This window comes from Rutilus rutilus (genome assembly GCF_951802725.1).
Source record: "Rutilus rutilus genome assembly, chromosome: 9".
NCBI classification, from domain to species: Eukaryota; Metazoa; Chordata; class Actinopteri; order Cypriniformes; family Leuciscidae; genus Rutilus; species Rutilus rutilus.
The window spans coordinates 30,523,844-30,544,998 of record NC_140223.1 but is presented as its reverse complement, the minus strand read 5'-3'; the positions used below and the strand labels follow the sequence as shown (position 1 = coordinate 30,544,998).

The following is a 21,155-nucleotide window of genomic DNA, read 5'->3' as shown; positions in this document are numbered from 1 at the left end:
GATAAACAGGAAGCCAGCGTTGTATCACTGCAAAACTCTGCGGTTTGGCAGCTCGGATTTGGCAGAGCGAAATTCCAATATGTTTCTCATCTGTCTCATCTCATTTGAGGGGAGAGAGAAAAGGAGACAGGCCGAGAGGGAGAGATGAGGTGCAGGTGTTGAGGAATAAGATCTGAGATGAGATTCTCAAAGGTCACAACCTGTATATCAACTCCACTCGCAAATACATTGAGACACCAAGCTCACCCTCTCACCCCGGCTGCCCTTCTCTATCCGCTGGAATCCACCGCTGAGAGGAGGCGAAATGAGAACGGGAGAGAGAAAGAGAGTGAAATCAAGTGTGTATGTGGCAGGCAACGTCTTCTGAAATGAGAAGGCAAAATCCCCTCTCTTTAGTCCAATGGAAATTAATTTTTCAGTTGATGTTTACACACTTTCTGAGTTTAAGGCACAGAGAGCATCAATTTACCTTGCACATGGGACTATCAGCCAGCAACCAATGCTATATTTATATTATAATAATTAATATTAAAATATTATTTATTAAAACCAATTCATGCAGTGTTTTTAAAAACCTTTTTCGAAAAATTATTGCTCACACTCAACAGCTTACCACTGGTTTTTATTTATATATTATTTATAGTCAACTTCTTTTTGGATCATTAGTCATCAAATCCTCTGTAAACACCGCAAGGAGAACGAAGGTCGTGGGTACGGAGGTGTAGCTTTAATTTAGCTGAGAGCTTGCTAAAATCACTCATAGTTTATTTTGATTAAGTAACCAAAAGTGATTTTATATATATATAAAATTCCTTTTATTTTTATACTTTAAGGTAAAAAAGTCTTCTATAGATGTCTGTCAGGGTTATGATTGTTTTTGATATGTTTCTCTGTTCATGTCTGAGTTTGTTAAACTTCTAGTCTATTTATCAGTTCTCCTCTGTTCCCTACTTGTTTGTCTCCTTGGTTACTAATTAATTAGTTTCCTCGTTTCAGGTGGGTTGTGTTAATTAGTTCCTCTCATTTGCTATGTGTTTAAACCCTCTGTTTCTGTCTGTTCCTTGTCTTGTAATGGTTGGAGTTCTATGTGATATGTGGTTGTACGTTTTCATGAGAATCCTTGGATTCGTTATCGTCTCCGTAGTCTGGCACTTGATTACAGCCACCTATTCGTGACAATGTCATTTCATTCCATTAAAAGTATTTTTCATAATTAGTCAAAATGATTGTGTTGTGATGATGCCTCTTTCTCTCTTTCAGGTCTTTTCTCTTTCTGGGGCCAGTTCAATGCAATTTTCATCTCATCATGATCGGAGCCACATCTTTATCAGAATCACCTTTATTGCCAAGTACCGTAGGTTTACATGTGCAAGAAATATCCATAATGTTCATCTTATAATTCAGAATTGTTCTCAACCCTGCTATGTGCAAAGGCTGACAAAACAAATAGCATCTGTCTGCTGCTTTGCGTGTACATGCTAAGAGTTCATGTCAACATCAATACTACATGCATATATCATGAGTTGACATTTACACAGCATACGTGAGTGGGCAGAATCACCGGTGTTTCATGGCTGGAGGAAATATGAGGTGTCTGACTGCTTTGTACTGCTTATTATGACCTTTGGAGGCTGGGTTCAGACTGCTATTGCTCCAGACGACAGGTTTAGACCTGACCTTTAACCAACCACTGCCTCCCCAACACAAATATCAGCTGGAGCATCATCTATTTGTCGTCCACTGGTCTTCTGTAATATGCTTTAAAGAATGTCCCAATGTTACTTTGGAGTATTTTACATTTATGCATTTGGCAGGCACCAGTGCGACATACGTTGCATTTAAGCTATACATTTTTATTAAATTAGTGCATTCCCTGGGAATCAAACCCATAAACCTGGCTTCACTATCACTATGTGCTACTGTTTAAACTACAGGAAGGCTATGGTTTGGGTTTTTTATTTTTCCTATCACATTGTAGTGTTGGTCTTCCAGATGCACTCAAACAAACATTTAGGCTTTCTGTTTTGAATGGCATGTCAAATTTCCATTCATTTGGATTACACAGTTTTAATATAAACTTACAGACTTAATGTGATGCATATTTGTCAGACATACACAAATGAAAAATGTAGGATTTTTGTAGTAGAACTAATAAACTGAATGTGTTTTAAATACACAGTAACCAGGTTCGTTTACCATCAATAAATCCAATTGGTTTCAGTCTCATAAATATTAATGAACTGAATATTACGTGTTCCACAGCTAGCCATATTTTAACCATGTTCATACTTTTCAACATAATAAATGTAATTGTTTTTGCAATGAACAGGTTTATGCTGATTCTAAGCATCTGAATAAATACATTTTGAAAATATGATTATGTAAATAAAATCAAACAGATGCAAATTGTTAATAATACACAGGATTTTTGAGTGCAGAAATCTTAGCTGTTATATGTATGACTGATATATATGCATCACATTAAGTTTACTAGGTTGTTTATGTTAAAACTGTCATTCAAATGGATGAAAAAAATTTAATGCAATTCAAATACATAAATCTTAAAGGAACACGCCGACTTTTTGGGACTTTAGCTTATTCACCGTATCCCCCAGAGTTAGATAAGTCCATACATACCCTTTTCATCTCCGTGCGTGCCGTAACTGTCTGACGCACCCACCGCTAGCCTAGCTTAGCACAAAGACTGGAGGTAAACGCCTCCAGCTAGCATACTGCTCCCAATAAGTGACAAAATAACGCTAACATTTTCCTATTTACATTTTGTGATTTGTATAGTCACAGCATGCACAAATAACAAGGGCTGGGTTTCCCGATAACGTTGTCTCTTAGCGCGCTACGAAGACTCTTAAGGTATAACTTAATTTCTAGGCGTGTTCCCTGAACCATACCTTAGGAAGCTGCTTAAGATAAAGGCCTGGTTTCACAGACAGGGCTTAGATTAAGCCAGGATTGAGCCTTAGATCAATTAGGACATTTAAGTAGCTTTTACAAACGTGTCTTAGAAAAAAACTAAAAAAAAACATTAATGGTGTGCATCTTGTAACAAAACAATGGCACTGACATATTTTAAGATATGTCAGGGCAAGTTACTTTCAGCACAAACATGCATTTTAGTCTGGGACTAGGCTTAAGCCTCGTCTGTGAAACCGGCCAATACCTTCTTACGTGCGACGTTACCGGGTGCTGTCCATGGCGATGGTGCTGAATTGGTTGATATCGATGGCTCGAGAATCAATTATTCTCTCGTGCAGGGGCTGTTTATGTGAGAAAGCGGTGTTCTTTATAAAAGAAGCACTTCAGAAATAGTTGAAATAAAAAAAAATATTCAAACTATAATAGCCTAGCCTACATATTTTTAAATTGTATCATATATTGCTGCCATAATAACCATTTAAAATTTTTACGTGCTTTCTTCTCTTTTCCAGTTTTGTTCGCTGAGGTGGAGCTGCGATGAAATATTGTTCTTGTAAATACTTTCCAGCATTTCAGTGATAAAAGTGTACATCTAACGTACGGTGCTCGGCAGTGATCAAAAAGGATTTAAGCAGTGGATTTTGAATCTCTTCATGTAAACTCAGAGATGTAGATTCAGATGGCAATTAAATTACCACACGACCTGTTTGTCAAAAAACTGAGGCCCTAGGTACTTTTTTACGGATTTTTACGCGGGCTGGGTGAGAAAAAACACTTATATTATGGATTCGGACGGCACTAAAATCACTGACTTGCCCCGTAAATGTTTAAAATACCGTATGAGCCCATGAGAAAAAATATTAGCGTCCGAATAGGACTTCTGACAGTAGCCTATGCTTTCACTGGCCTTTAAAAGGTCTTTAATAAAATGTATAATATTGTATAATAATATAATTAAAAATCTAACAACAATCAGTGTAATGACAATTTTATTCTTTGCATGAAAACACTTGAATTAGCCTAATTGAACACTGTCTGGGTGTATTAAAACTTCAGAGTTATATTCGTATAGACCTGCAACAGTGATAAGGTAAAGCTAAGAGTGGTCCAGACCAACCTTCCGAACGTATGACTTACAGAAGGTATACTTAACTAAGAACATTTCGGGAAACACGTATTAACGATAAGGTGCAGCTTAACTTAAGAACGACGTAGCGTTAAGGAGGTTTCGGGAAACCCAGCCCTGGTCACATGAGACACAGCCATCTTCTAACCGTATACATACTGGGAACTATATTCTCAGAAGGCGAAGCACTGCTACTTGGGCGGAGTGATTTGCTTGCAGCGCCTGAGAAGCCCCGTGGTGAGGAGCAGAGAGTTCACTCAGAGTTGGAGTAAATCACTCCGCAGAAGTAGCAGTGCTTCGCCTTCTGAGAAAAAAATTCTTAAACCTTTTTTATGCTCAGTTTTAGTTTCAGTTGATTGACTTTTATTTTGAAGTTTTGTCTTTTTATCATGGTCTCTTTTACTTTGTAATTTCTTTGACTTCTGGATATGATTTCTCTTAGCATTCCCATAGATTGCTGCAGGGATTTTGTATTTTTGTTGGCCAAAACCTGGAAGCGAGTTAGCATTTTATCACTTCCCGTTCCATTGTCCTGAAGTCAATGAGTGTTTTTGAATGGGTTTTTGGTTGAATGCTTGAAAAAGGTCACAAGCGCTAGATATTTTCACGTTTTATTCTACAATATAAAATACATCAGTAATACCCTCTTTTACTTGTCTTGAAAAAGGCGTTTGCTACCAAGTGTCTAAATGGGACTACAGAGGTTGTCGGTGACATTAAAAGTTGTCCGCCGAACAGGTAAACTCATCTACTCACTAGTCGCTTTCACAGCCTCGTTGTGCTTGTAATGACACTCTTGCAAACTATTATAACTAGAACCTTCAGGGAAAATGTTTTTAAACAAAAACTGAAAGATTTGTGGGAAGCTTAGTGATGGTGACGTTGAAGTCTAGCGACCGTAGTGAAGTTCGTTTAAAGCCTATGTTTAGCTTTTGATTTCTGTATTCTGTATTTATGCTTCAAAATTCATAAAAGTTGTTCATTTGTTAAGATTACCATGATGAACAAAACATGTAAGAATCACAATCTTTCGTTAGTCAAAGAACTTATTTTCTGCAAAAATGCAAAAGCCAATGGAAAAATCCTATTTGTTTTTGTCTTGAAGGAACCAGGTTGATGCGAACTTCCAGGTTGGCCTACAAAAATACATCATCACTGCAGCGCTCTATTCATCTCCATGGCATGTTGCTCGGCCGGTGGAAGTAAGTGATTAAATATCTGCCATACTGTATTTTCTTATGTGACCACGGAAGTTTCTTTTTTTCCATTTTTTTATAATGAATTTCATGCATTTTAAGATTCCTATACAAAAAAGAATTGGACACTGGTAAAAAATGAGCTATGAAATATTAGCAATAAATATTTTGCATGCAAGACATTTAATTACTTGAGTAATTTGAATAGCATCGATAGAATGATGCCTTTTAGACCATATGGTGTAGTTCTACATCAGCGGGGGCCAAATAGGGTCTTGACCCCTTGATTTTGTCCTTGTTTAGTCACTGTATTGAATCCAGGGGTTCTTTTGTTTATTAGTGTGTGTACTCTGAATGAAATACTAACATACAGCTTACTGCATAAATGTTAAATTGTTCAAAACAGTAGGATGCTATATTGTTGTCATATCATTGCAGAAATTGCAATTGTTGTTTTGCATTGTTTTTACAATTTTGTGTAGCAGATTTTTTTTTTTAATGGTTTATCTCAGTATTTTTTTTATAAATGATTTACCATTGTACATGAATTTTTTATTTTTTTATTCATGTGCCCTCATTATTTTTAATCAAAATAACTTCCCTTTCCTATTGCGGCGACATCTCTTTTCTGATGATGTGTTTACTGGTGTGAAGGCGGGATCAACCTGTCATTCACATGAGATCGGCCAATAGCAAACCACAAACATTCAACCATCCAATCAATTCCCAACAGACAAAATCAAGTCCCACCCTACATTTGTTCTTGTTTAAGTAGCTGTTGCATTTCACAATAGGGGAAAAAAAAGAAGATATCAATTTTTATTTCATTTTGACTAACTTTTAGCAGTCCAATCAAATGAGCGATGCACAATGCATTGTTGGTAATTAATATATGCAGATGGAACACAGACCTCAAACTAGTTAAAGCAGCTTTCTTGTGAAGTTTCTGGACCAAAATCTTGCAGCATAAGCTGTTGAAGCAGCCAGGTGGGGGCAAACCAGCGCACCAGTGTCCTGAACACAACATATGGTGGTCTTTTCAGCAGGGAGAACCTCAATATTAGCTTGATTGTACACGTCTACACCTGCACAATAGAGAACAGTGCTGTTATGGATCTCATAAGTCCTTTAACAAAGCCTGTGTTGTGCTTTCTGGTGGCAAAGGAGTTTCTTTTATTTTCAGTCACACACACACACAATCGCACATAATGGGAAAGAGCCTCATGCTTAGACTGAGACACTGACCTTGACAAAGAAAAAGAGCTCTCTTCAGCAGTTTTATTTTGCTTCTCTCCCCGAGTCTCTCATGATCTGGAGCGCAGCTCATCTCCACACCTCTGCTCTCTTTCTCTCCCTCCACATCTGTTTGTTGTTCTCTACATCCTCCTGGCGCACAAGCGCAAAAACTCTGCTGTGTTAACTCTGAACTGCATTTTGCATCGCTGTACGGCACTGGATTATAAAAAAAACAAAAAACCTTATCATGTTTGGCCAGTTTTGAAATGGAAAATGAATCACTTTTGCTGTGTTTGTTTTATTATTAGTTACTCATCCTGAACATACATGCTGTTAATTGTTCTGTGGAACACAAAAAATTATGATTGAAGAACCTTCAGCCAACTTTTATCCATACAGCAAGCTGCAAAAAGGACCAACAAGTATAAAAGTAGCGCCTAAAACGTGTGCAGTATATTGCTTTATTGTTAAAGTCTTTGAAACTATGCAATAACTTTATGTAATAAAAAAAGGCCATATTGTAACCCTTAAATGCATACCTCAGGTCTTTAGTGACCCGGGACGTCATTCACTACCCTCTTCCTCATAAATCTGTTTTAAGTTAAACATCAACCTTCTTAGTATTGCTCAGTCAATTCATTATAAACAATATAACAAGGAAAAATAATAAAATGATAAAAGAATGCCTGTTTTCCCGTTCATTTTTTGTAAAGGTCCCTAGGACCCGAGGCGTGTAACAGTGTAATTTTTCTGCACAACAAAAATGTAATCTTTGATGAATGTATAAGTGCAACTCACCTTTAATTAATTTAATGTCTGAAACACAATGATGAAGTGACGTTTCACTCATAGTTACCGCAGGCAGAAAACAAAAGAATAGGACGTATCATCAGCAAAACTTGAAATGGCTCAGTGATTTACTGCAGAGCAAGTACTGAACACAATCATAAATTAGTTTCACTGTCACTTGATGATGGATCTGGTGAAGAAGCTGTCAGTGATCAAAATACTGATGTTGGAAATGATAGTTTTGAGAATATGTTTCGCGAATATGAGCCAGATGCTGAATGTACTGGGAAATGAGCTCTGACGGGGACAGTGATGATGGTGTAAACATCTGCTCAAACTGAACCCTTCCAAGCTCCAAAATGTAACAAACTGCTTTATTTTATTCTAATATCAGGAGAGTTTTATATTATCGCGACAGGCTGAGATCCGTGTTATAGATCCTGGTTGCTAAAGACCCGAATATGTAATAATGATTGGTGAAACATTCATGCAACAAGGGTTAAGACATTTACTGCCTCAAATCCGCCTCTGTTCTTTAGTTCTTAAATCAAAATATGGCATCAGGATTGGTGTTAATGACATCTGTGATGTCATATTTTTTAAGGCATATTTTATTATATTTAAACAAAATTATTTTACTGTAGTATATTACAATATTAGGTGGGGGGAGAGGCTGAAAATGCTTCAACAGCATCTGTTTTTGTAACAATGTGAGGGTAAGAAGTTTTATTCTCTGGGTCTACTCCTGAAGTTAGCTGAAGACCTGCAGACACCGGCACTTGTGCGATCGCAAAACACATGCAAATCTAACAAAGACGCCCTCGTCACTCGAATACTTAACTCGCTCACCACTTTAATGAACCCAAAAGCGCTTCCGGGAGACCAATTTAATATTTCACTTCCTAAAAAGACTAAAACGAACAACAAATACCGCTCGCCGCCCTCAGCGCTTTCAGAGTACGCAGCCAAGGGTTTGCCGGCAGTCGAATATGAAAGATGGAAAGGTTTAGTGAGTTGTAATTAAGAGCTGGCTAGGTAGTGACTTGCAGAGCTGAGATAAGAGAGTTTCTGAAGCGCACAGGGTGTAATTAAGTCTATTTGCTGCCGCTATGCTGAAAGCCTGCAGCCTGTAAATACAACGCATCACACTCAACTTTCCCTGTGGTGCTAGAAAGCGGAACCAACGGGAACAAACTAAGATTTGGAATTTGCAACAGAAATGTTTCGATTTCATATCGTGGAAGTAATATGGTAACCATTTAGCATCATAGTGAAGACATATATCAAAATACATGGTAGACCTACTACCATCACTGTACCATAGTAAGTTTTTCTCATCCTTACAAATGTTTTCTATGTTTACCACTGTAACACTAATTTCGGTATAAATGTATTAGATTCATAGGTTGAACAAAGGGTGATTGGGACAGTTTTTGATTTTTCGCCTTTTGTATGGTTTCTTGCCATAAATGAAAAAGCCAAACACATGATACATTTCTGTTATACTGATGTAATAATATTTCTGTAATAAGACGTTACCTTTCCATTTAAACAAGCCAAAACCTCTTTTTCTTTTGGTAACATGTGGTTGATTGGGACAACACATCTTATCATTGATTTAGGCTATAGTGTAAGCATATTTATTACACTTTTTCTGTTTCTTAAGAGTCCATGTTTATTTCTGTTCAACTTTATTATTGAAACAGTATGTTATACTGACCATAAGTCTCAATCACCCTTAATTCACCCTACTAAATAATAAAATCTACTTTAATTTTATTACAAACATCATAAAAAGTACTGTGATGGTATACCATGGTACAGTGATGTATCGGATGGTACTAAGTACTTTGATAATACTATGACACTTTACTTTGACCATAAAGTAGACTATATTTACATGGTACTCCAAGTTACTTGGAGCTTTTTCCATTTTTCAACATTTATATTTATTTGCCTCCCATATATACAGTCACTTGTGGTCAGAATTATTGGCACCCGTGGTAAATATGATCAAAGATGGCTGTAAGAAATAAATCTGCATTGTTTATCCTTTTGATCTTTCATTGAAGTAAAATAATGGAAAGTGGGGGGAAACTCACATTATGAAAATGCAGTAACATATCTCTGAAGTATATTCCCATATATATATATATACATTTTGTAGCACACCAGGGTGACTAGGAGCATGAAATTGTCCAGCCATGACTTCCTGTTCCACAGCAGTATAAATATGAGGAGAGATCATCCATCACAATGAGTAAAACCAAAGAATATGATGTTCTGATGTGCAGCAAAAGTTTGTTGAGCTTCACAAAATAGAAAGTGACTGTAAGAAAATAGCTAAAGCATTGAAAATCCCAATTTCCACAATCAGAGCAATAATTAAGTTCCAATCAACTAAAGATGTTGCGAATCTGTTTGGAAGAGGACGTGTTTATATCACCCTAATAATAATAATAAATAATAATAATAACAATTTGTTACATTTATATAGCGCTTTTCTAGGTACTCAAATCGCTTTTACATATAATCTCCTCAACCACCGCCAATGTGCAGCATCCACCTGGATGATGCGACGGGAGCCATATTGTGCCAGCCCAGAACACACCCGCTTATTGGTGGAGAGGAGACAGAGTGATCGATCCAATCAGTATATATGGGGATGATCAGGAGGCCATGATGGATAGAGGCCATTGGGCAAATTTGGCCAGGATGCCGTGGTTAAACCCCTAGTCTTTTTCCGAAGGACATCCTGGGATTTTTAATGACCACAGAGAGTCAGGACCTCGGTTTAACATCTCCTCCGAAGGACGGTGTTGTCAGACTCAACTGGAACTTCAAATGGAACCTGGTTCTATGGTCAAATGAAACTAAAAATAGCTTTTTGCCAGCAAACCCACCAGATGGGTTTGGTGCAAACAGTGATAAAATGTACCCCATGCCCACGGTGAAATATACTGCTGGATCTTTAATGTCGTGGGCCTATTTTTTTTTTTTTTGCTGGACGTCCTGGACATCTTGTTCAGATACATGGTATCATGGATTCTAGTAAATATCAACATACAAATAAAAACCTGACAGTCTCTGCTAAAAGTCTTATAATGGGCAGTGATTGGATCTTCCATCAGGACAATGATTCAAAACAAACATCAAAATCAACACAAAAAATGTGTCACTGAGCACAAAATGAGTGGGCTGAACTGAAGAGAAGAAGCTCCAACATGGATCTGGGAATCTGGAGAGATTCTGTATGGAGGAATGGTCTCTGATCTCTCGTCATGTGTTCTCCAAACTCATCAGGCATTATAGGAGAAAACTTAGAGCTGTTATCTTGGCAAAATGAGGTTGCAGAAAGTATTTAATAAAAGGGTGGCAATAATTATGGCCAATGTGTTTTGGAGAAAAACATTTATTTCATAATGTGATTTTTCCCCCCCACTTTCAGTTCTTTTACTTCAATGAAAGGTTGGATTTTTGCGAAGTTTTTAATTTGATCGACAGTGCATGTGATCTGTGGTTCTCTTACGAGAGGTTCTCTCGTATTGCGTAAGCTAGCTTACGCTGCGGGAAAGTCTCCTTTCTCGAGATACTGAAGCCAAAAATTATCCTTAATTTTTTAAATCTTGTCAACGCAGTGCGGCAGCCTGCAGACCTAGGGCAGGCGAATCGCGTGCCCATTGGCTGCTCTGCGGCAACTGCAGCAGCCTATGGCTGAGCCTTGCGCGTGACGTCACGTCCAATGAGCGCGCTTGGCGCGCTTAATGCGTCACAGCCCGTCATTAGGGGTGTGGCTTAGCGTATATAAGCAAGGTACAGAGGCTGCTTCGCTGATTTCTGTCTCTTCAGCGAAGCTCTTCGCATCGCTGATCTCCGAGGAAGCCGCCGTCGAATCAAGCGACCAGCACGCCGAGGATTTCAGCCCGAGGACGCCGGCCGCTCGCCGCCTTCAGCCTTCCCTGCCTGCTGCGCCATCCGGCATATATATCCTTTCCTTGCTCTGTGTTGTGTGTTTTGTGTGTCCGCCGCGACACACTTGCATCTAAAAGAGCGCGAGGCGTTGTTGCAAATGCCTCGCTCATCCTGTGGCTCGTGCAGAGCCGCGCTCAGCGACGGAGACCGCCACGTGGTGTGCGCTCTCTGCCTGGGCTTCTATGACAGCTGTGCGCTCGCCGGAGCCCCTCCCGCGAGCCTCGCTTTTCCTTCTCCCCCCCACCTCCCGACGCGCAGCGGCCGGTTCGCCCGCACTGCCGTCGCCTCAGGGGATGAAGCAGACAGCGCTGTTTTCTTAGACAGCTGCTTTCTCCCCTCTGTCAAGCCGCGCAAACGGCGCCGCTCACAAGGGATGTCAGAAACGGACGGTCTCGGGCTATAGCTTCCTTTACGTTACAAGAAAGCTACCCCCCGGACGACGCTCTTGAAAAGAATACTGGGCAGTGTGCGTTGTCTTTTGACGCAAAGAGGTCGACTTTCGCTCTGCCAAAGCGGCGCCGCGGACGACGCACGCCCCTCCCTGCGCTCTCCCCCTCTGCGCAAACGCGCCGCTCACAAGGGATGTCAGGAGTAGACGGTCACGGGCTGGCTTCCTTTACGTTATAAGAAAGCTACCCCGCGTCTCGGTCGCGCGCGTCACTCTCCGGCCACCTCCGTTTCTCACACATTTCTCAGTCCCCTCCTAAGCTCAGGCGACTAGAAATATCAATATTGCAGTAAACGAGCCTGTTTTAATACACGCACGCCTGCAAACATACGATGTCATAGCTCATGATGACATCTTCCCGCTCTCTCTCCCTTGTTCGAGCCGCGCAACTGCCCAGACGTGGCCCAGCGGCCCGCTATATGCTTCTCCCCCGGTCTCTCTGCTGCCTCAGGTCATCGAGAGAGCCAGGAAATCGCGCCACACAGTGCTCCTCATAGTGATTTACCAGAAGGGGTGATGAACACGATCATACAATCTAGAGCTCCCTCCACGAGGCGGCTCTACACGTCTAAATGGTCGGTGTTTAACAAATGGTGCACTGCCAGAGGGCTCGATCCACAGACATGTGGGGTCTCGCAAGTATTGTGCTTCCTTCAAGAGCTACTGGACGCGGGCAGGTCCCCCTCCACGCTCAAAGTCTATGTCACGGCCATTTCAGCGCTCTCTGTCTCAGAGCCGGGCCGCGCATTAGGAAGGAACGAGTTTGTCATCCGCTTCCTTAGAGGAGCGAGGAGGATGAACCCCCCGCGACCCCCTTCGGTTCCTATGTGGGATTTTTCACTGGTCTTAGACGCCCTGAAAGCACATCCCTTTGAACCCCTGGAAACTGTGGATATGAAATACCTCACGCTCAAAACCGTTTTTCTGATAGCACTGTCTTCAGTAAAACGTGTGGGAGACCTTCACGCGTTATCCACTAACGCTGCGTGCCTCGAGTTCGGACCCAATGACTCTAAAGTTATTCTCAGACCGAGGCATGGGTATGTCCCCAAAATTTTGGGCACTCCCTTCAGAGCGCAGGTCATTTCCCTTTCAGCCCTGCCGAATGCTGGCTGCGAGGCAGATAGTAATCTCCTCTGCCCAGTCAGGGCGCTGAGAAGCTATATTTCACGCTTCGCCGCCTTCAGGCGTTCAGAGCAGCTCTTTGTTTCGTTTGGTGGGCGCACCAAGGGTCTCGCCGCCTCGAAACACACCCTATCCAGATGTATAGTTGACGCTATCGCAGCTGCTTACGCATCTAAAAACCTGCAGTGCCCTTTGGGCATTCGGGCGCACTCCACCAGAGGCATGGCCTCATCGTGGGTGTGGTCCAGTGGGATTCCCATTCATGACATTTGTGCAGCGGCAGGCTGGGCCTCCCCTTCCACATTTGTTAGGTTTTACAACCTGGAAATTCCCGCTTTGCAGGCCAAAGTGTTATCAGCCTAAGTCTCGCGTAGCCAGCCCACTGTCTGTGCGCGGGCTATGTTGCTGATTTAGCTCTACTGGTTGAGCTGCACTATGTGGAAAGTGTCAGTTGGACCGGCTGTGCCGCTCCCTGCCCCATATTATGTGCTTGTGTACTGTGGTATCTTGGCTGCCCAGCTCCGCTTCGCGTTCCCTGGGCTCCCCATGGGATTCATTCAGGATGCTGGGCGCGCGCACGGCGTTGACAAGGGTGTTCCCGCAGCGTAAGCTAGCTTACGCAATACGAGAGAACCTCTCGTAAGAGAACGTACTCGGTTACTAACGTAACCTCTGTTCTCTCTAGAGAGGGAACGAGTATTGCGTAACCCGCCGTGCTCTCGCCACGAGCTCATTTCGCTTCATGCGACAGAAACCAGCGAAGCAGCCTCTGTACCTTGCTTATATACGCTAAGCCACACCCCTAATGACGGGCTGTGACGCATTAAGCGCGCCAAGCGCGCTCATTGGACGTGACGTCACGCGCAAGGCTCAGCCATAGGCTGCTGCAGTTGCCGCAGAGCAGCCAATGGGCACGCGATTCGCCTGCCCTAGGTCTGCAGGCTGCCGCACTGCGTTGACAAGATTTAAAAAATTAAGGATAATTTTTGGCTTCAGTATCTCGAGAAAGGAGACTTTCCCGCAGCGTAAGCTAGCTTACGCAATACTCGTTCCCTCTCTAGAGAGAACAGAGGTTACGTTAGTAACCGAGTACGTTTTTCCTGTAGCGTTACTGTGCAAAAACTGTGTTAAATTTTCAAAAGGATGATCTGTAAGTGAAATCTGAGGCCAAGTGTTGCAGCATTGATTCATTTCTACTTTATACTGAAATACAACTCTGAAGCACCTGACACGTTGTGATTGTCAGGCAGACCTTTAATGAAAATGATCGGTATTCACATAAACACAAACACACAAATCACCAGTCGAGGCAGGCAGCCTTTAAACTGATGCCAATTTGCCTTTTACACACCAGAGATTTATTGAATCTGCAAGGCTGGGGAAAAAAAACCACACACAGGAAGAAAAGAACCAGCAGGGGTTAAAATCAATCCACAGATTAGAGTGAGCCGTAAGCAAGAAAGTGTGAGTGGGGAAAAAGTTTTCCTCAAGTAAGTTTAACTCTATATAATAGCACTGGAAATTCTCCAGCTCTCAGCTGAGGCCTTTACCCGGTGACTCTGCATCTTATTTCTGTAGCAACAATAAATCAGCTCTCATTCAACATTTCACCCCAGTAGCTCTAATTCATTAGTCTACTTTCTTGTTCCACATCAATACCCACAGTTCATTATCTTCCCCTGGCTGGTCTACATTAGGCAATAGCGCGCTAAGGACCCAGAGTGCAGCATGGAGGAAATTGATGCTACACATATACAGCCTTTAAACGGAACAACCCGTACCTGTGTAGGACATGTCAAGGAATTAGCTTTCATTGTAAATTGTGCTTCGGAAATAAAAGATTCCCTGGAATCAAATCATTCCGTAGGGGAAGGGCTCGATCAGATCGCAATTTGATCAAAACACAGAAAATATGATTTGAAATAAGCAATAATTCAGAGACTGAGGCACATGAATTGCTTATGTGCATTGTGCAGATTAAAAAAGATGAAAATCTGTCACCCAGCCCTGCATTATCATATAAATAACCAAGGAGACACAAGTGAATATGATCAATAAAGAGTGCATGTTTCGGGAGGAAGCAAAGGAGGAAAGAAAGACTTAAACGGAGGGAGAATTGCATATTGATTCTCAGTAATCATTTACAATCATATTAAATCGTCATGGAAACAAACAGGACAACTGTTGGGGCATTTGCACAGAAATCATCTATTTGCATAAGCAAAACCATTTCTCTCGTGACAAACACGCAGCTTATGAATACACAGATGGATTTGGACTGCAACCAGCTCCTTGTTTCAGTTGCATCAGCGGATGCATTCCATCATCCTGAAAGGGTGTTTTAACTAGGTGATTGGATGGCCTTTCCAGGTTGTAGCGCAGGTCTGCAGAGCATGTTTACAGGGGCTGGATCCTCCTCCTCGACAGACCCTCATAAAAACTATAATCCTTTATACTGACAGGGCATTTTGCTGCAGGCCTGACAAATATCTCCCCAATCCATAAAATGCCTGTGCAGGTTTTTCCAGCTGGTACAACAGAAAAGGTCTGTAAACCTGCAGTGCTCCTCGATGCAGCGTTTTGACAGAAAGCCGCTTGATGTTTAAACCCTTATCTTGCAGCATTTCAAATGTCGTTGGATAGTTTGATGGCATGTTATCTCAGGAGGGTGCATGCTATTCTGTGAATATTCTATTATTTCTTTGTTTGATGTTGTTGGGCTAACAATTTAATGCGATATGTATTATGAATGAAATGGTTTCACCTAAACGTGACCTGCAGAAGCAATCTGAGCAAACCTCAGTGCTGAAACGGCGGGCCAGATCAATGTTTTACCGTAAACGCAGGAAAATCCCACTGAGTAGATGTGTGAAATGCTGGGTGTTTTTCGAGCTAAATCGCATCTCCTGTGGAGAGTATTAATCAGACTGTTTACCGGCATCGTTCATGCAGTTGATTGGGAGACAATAGGATGCAGCTCAATTTACAGCTAATTACGGTTTTAATGTGTATTATTAAATACATTGCCATGTCCCAATTAGAAGAAGCTGGGCTCATACATCACACTAATTGATATCTAGCCAGTGCCGCACTAGTGTCTGTATTGCAGGAGAATTCCCAGAGTAGCACACATGGCCGCTGAGTGAATGTGTGAACGGAATTATTGTCATGTTTACCACAGAAGCTAGGGACTGCAGAGGAAAAATAATGACTTTTCCTCTTTAAATCAACACACATACAGAATAGCTATTTACTAGCTTTAGGAAATCGTAGTATAGGGGAGATAGATCTAAAAACACTGTAAAAGAAATCTGTTACATTTTCAGAACACAACTTGCAGTCAGAAATTGACTGTAAAACAAAGAAAAAAAAAAGAAACAGTAACAACATGATATATTATTATATACACATTATACACTGAAATATAGTACACTGTCTTTGCATTAACAAGGACTAGTGAACATGTGGACAACTCACAGTGTTATAGAAAAAAACATCAGGGTAACAAACATTACACTAAAGTAATGCAATAAAAACACATTTAAAAACAAAACGCATCACACAAACCCCCCTTATTTACATTGATAACAAATAAGAGACAGACACTGTGAAGACTACGGCGGAGCAGAAGACCTCTAGGGCGGAGCAGACCGAGCAGGAGACCACCAGGGTGGAGAAGACAGGGCAGGAGACCACCAAGACGGAGAAGACAGGGCAGGAGACCACCAGGGTGGAGAAGATTGGGCTGGAGACCACCAGGGTGGAGCAGACGGACCAGGAGACCAATAAGGCGAAGCAGGCGAACCCCAGAAGCCAGCCAGGATAATGATGACCCACAGAGGAACCAATGGAGGAAGGAGCCATTGTGTAGACCTGAGACCAACACACAGAGGTGATGGCTTGATAGGTGAACACCTAGGCAGAGTCCGATGGACTGAGAGACCATGAGACACAGAAGGACCAGGAGACCAAGGCGGAGCCGTGGTGACGAGCGGCCAAGGTGGAGCCAGGATGCCGGAGGACTGAGGCAGAGTCTGTGTGAGTGAGGACTAAGGTGGAGCCAGAGGGAAGGAGGAGCCCGACGGAGCCAAAAGGGTGGAGGAACAAGGTGCAGCCGAAGTCCTGGAAGTGGAGGTTGAGCGGCAACTGACCAAGGTGGAGCCGTAGGGAAGAAGGACCCCGATGGAGCCAGAAGGATGATGGTAGTAGGTAGAGCTGAGGAAGCGAGGAGCCAAGTTGGAGCCGACTGGTCAGTGGGCCAAGGTGGAGCTTTGGGCTTAAAGGTCTGAGAGGAAGAGCCATCTGAAGACCGGGAGACTTGAGGCATTGTAACATCACTGGGCTGAGTCTGCTGAGGAGCCGTACACAGGGCTGGCACAAGCTCAAATGTCGCTCTAGGCAAAGCACTGCGTGCCGCCCCGCACTTCACACTCACAGTAAAACACGATCTTTGAGATGGATGTGAAAGACTGGAGATTTTGTTAATTGATCAAATTAGACTAAAATAAAAACATGTTTTCAGAATTTTTTATTCTGCATGCATCCACTAACTGCAAATGCAAATTCTGTATTATAATATATAATAAGCGGCACATGGAAAGCGGCAAATCTGTGGTAGTTCTGGTAGCGGCGTGACGTGTGCAAGCAGTGCTCATACACCCGAAATCCCCCCACTTGCACGTGCACAGCTCTTCGTAGCAGTTATAAATATTATAAATATTAATGTTATAGCGTATATAAATATTATGCACACAAGAAAGCACGTGCCAGGCTTAAAAGTCCTTACTCATCTCCAGCAGTAAAAGTCGTCATCTTTTGCATGTCTGGATAGTTTTGTTCGTTTTGATGACATTTTTGCATGTAGACTGATGCCGCTTTAAGAGTGGGGTGCGGGAGTGGCACTAGTAGGTAGAATGAAAGAAAGTTCCTTTAGATTTAGAATAACTAATGGGGCGATAACTTGTTGATATAAGTGCAATAATTCCAAACTAATGTCCAAAAGGGTTGGGTGGGACCATCTGTGCGAAACTGTTTGTATTACATTTTATAACTCTGATCAAGTTTTATTAAAAACAAGAAACTTTTTTTTTTTTTTTTTTTTTACTGCTACAAAAATTATATAAAAAAAGTATAGATAAAAGTTCAGTGGTGACACTCTTGACAATGATAACAATTTCATGGACAAATTGTATTTGTCAAATGAATGTTCTACTTTTAGTTCATTTTGATATTGTTCAATGTCTCTTCCTAAAATCAATTTGTCACATTAATGTAATGTTAAATCTGGACCTATTTATTGATTTTTCTGAAACATATAACATGCCTTTAACACGCCAGCTTGTTAAAATGCCCCACTTCTGATGTGTTATTCTTTTTTTACATTACCACCTGCTGTTTATGTGTTAGATATTTGTTAAGGTCCCCACAGAGTGTTGATAATAGCCTCATAAATTATCACTAACAGTCTGCATCTTCAGCCATTATGATGTCATAATGCTGTGAGGAATGGGAGTTAAGAGAGGCCGGACGCTCTATCACGGAAGATAACACAGCACAGCTGATGGACACTTGCGAATAAAGTGCCAGTGCCACTCTTAGACCACTTCGCCCACTGTGATTGTGTTCTCTGTTCATCACAGCTGAAGAAGATAGAGAGGGAACCAATCAATAGCCATTTCACATCTGCACCCTTGATGCAATCTTAATCAAAGGGCAGAACCCTTCTTTCACCTGTCATTCCTTCACTGACATCAGACCATCCTCTCACACGCGGTCTGGTCCTTCTGTTGCCATGGTTGTGAGCGTGCTTGCAGCTTCTGCTGCAAAAATACAAACAGATATTAACACATTGACTAAAAACACAATCAGTTATGTGCTAATGTAAATACAAGCAAATAAGATGCATGAGATGAATGTGATGAGATGCATGAGATGAATGTCTGAAATAGTTTCAGGCTTAAAGTGAAAATCCTGTAATCATCTACTCTCATTGTGTCATTTGAACATGATATTTGTGTTTTTATTGCTGTTAAACACAAACTATGTTATTTAGCAGATTATCCAGGCTGAATCTCGTACAAACATGCTGCGTCTGCGATATATGCAAGAACCAAGCAAACAAATCATTCTCACACTAAGCAAAAGCAAACAGATCTCACTCTAAATGCTCATTGAATGTGCCTTATTTGAGCTCATATACAGTGAGAATATAGAGGCAAAAACGGAATGTGGATAGATAAGCTGCTCAGAATATTTGGTCTTGGAAGAATTTCATAAGCAATGATCAATGGCATATTGAAATCTCAGTTGACTGAAGACGTTGGTAACTCTGCACATCTGAGCCCAGTTTAAGACACTGCTGGAACTCTAGAGGGGACGAGAGATTTACATTCAAGTCTTTCTCAAAGAAATGTCTGAGGAGAAACTTCAGCAAAAGACTAATTTCATTGCAACAGCTGACATATAAATAAGATCTTATTTTTTTACTTTTCTTTCGTAGATAGAGACAGATAGACAGAAAAAACTAATAATAGATAGAATGAAAGAATAGACATGAACAGTGGATGGATGGATAGATGGATGGATGGATAGATAGAACTTATGAACAGTGGATAGATAGATAGATAGATAGATAGATAGATAGATAGATAGATAGATAGATAGATAGATAGATAGATATAACATATGAACAGTGGATGGATGATAGAACAAATGAACAGTAGATAGATAGATAGATAGATAGATAGATAGATAGATAGATAGATAGATAGATAGATAGATAGATAGATAGATAGAACAAATTAACAGTGGATGGATGGATGGATAGATAGATAGATAGATAGATAGATAGATAGATAGATAGATAGATAGATAGATAGATAGATAGATAGATAGATAGATAGATAGATAGATAGATAGATAGAAGGGCAGATGGATATATAGATAGATAGAACATATGAACAGTGGATGGATGGATAGATGGATGGATGGATAGATAGAACTTATGAACAGTGGATAGATAGATAGATAGATAGATAGATAGATAGATAGATAGATAGATAGATAGATAGATAGATAGATAGATAGATAGATAGATATAACATATGAACAGTGGATGGATGATAGAACAAATGAACAGTAGATAGATAGATAGATAGATAGATAGATAGATAGATAGATAGAACAAATTAACAGTGGATGGATGGATAGATAGATAGATAGATAGATAGATCGATGGACAGATGGATATATAGATAGATAGAACATATGAACAGTGGATGGATGATAGAAGAAATGAACAGTAGATGGATGGATAGATAGATAGATAGATAGATAGGTAGATAGATAGATAGATAGATAGATAGATAGATAGATAGATAGATAGATAGATAGACAGATAGATAGATAGAACAAATTAACAGTGGATAGATGGATGGATGGATGGATAGAACAAATGAGCGATGAATGGATGGATAGACAGATTCAGTGGATAGATAGAACAAATGAAGATGATATGTTTTTGTTTTCCAAGTGGCATCATAACCAACACAAACTCAGCGCCTGAGTTTAACTGACCCTTAATAAATGTTGTAATCAGCATAGTGACATAAAAGCGTGCAGTGGAGCGGCTGCCCTCGACCCGACCCCAGCGCACCCCGGAACTTAATCAAACGTATATTAGCACACACAGGCACTCCAAAATCAACAGCGGAGGCTTCTCCTTTGATTCCCTAACACGGTTAGACGGGAGACAGAGTAAGCCGTTGACTCATGTTGGGAGAGGCAGTTCTGCAGCAGGAGTCAATCCAGGCTCTTCAAAGAACTGCATTAGCTTTGAGCTCCTCCACAGCACAATGAAAGCAATTCAGGAATGCCGCTGTTAAAGGAAACCGGCTCACCTGGGACCGAGCACACGGGAGTCCGCCGTCCCAATTTCCCCGGCTAATAGCTTTTGGTATTGGAAGTTAATTCTGTGTTGGAATTAAATTATAAAGCATGTCAAAACAAATTAACGTCCAGCGGCGAGCAGGTGCTTTTGTTGACAGGCTGAGGGAATTTGTAATCTAGTGTAAAAGCCCTTAAAATGCATTAGTATTGTGGTCCCCTGAATAACGCTAATTCTCCGGTTTGTCCTCTTCCTGTCCTCTGTGTGTACGTGTGGATGCGGTTCTTTGACCTGAAGCACAAACAAACACACAAGGACCATTACTCAGGATCCACACTGGTCTAAAGGCATCTTAACACAGTCCAGCCTTTAACTTTGCAGTTGTTGTCATGACAGAGTATAAATGTAGTAATTCATGGTTGCATATATATATATATATACATA

The 21,155-nt window shown here is 41.0% G+C and overlaps 1 protein-coding gene across 1 annotated transcript in view; it reads left to right on the top strand.

Moving 5' to 3' along the window:
• Window positions 1-5,202: 5,202 nt before the first annotated feature.
• The window catches only part of robo1 (roundabout, axon guidance receptor, homolog 1), a 323,165-nt gene continuing 307,212 nt past the window's right edge, over window positions 5,203-21,155 (top strand). The window contains exon 1 of the mRNA XM_084418215.1: window positions 5,203-5,262. Within this exon, the coding sequence (XP_084274341.1) occupies window positions 5,243-5,262 (20 nt within the window). The 5' untranslated portion in view covers window positions 5,203-5,242. The remainder of the gene's footprint in view (window positions 5,263-21,155) is intronic.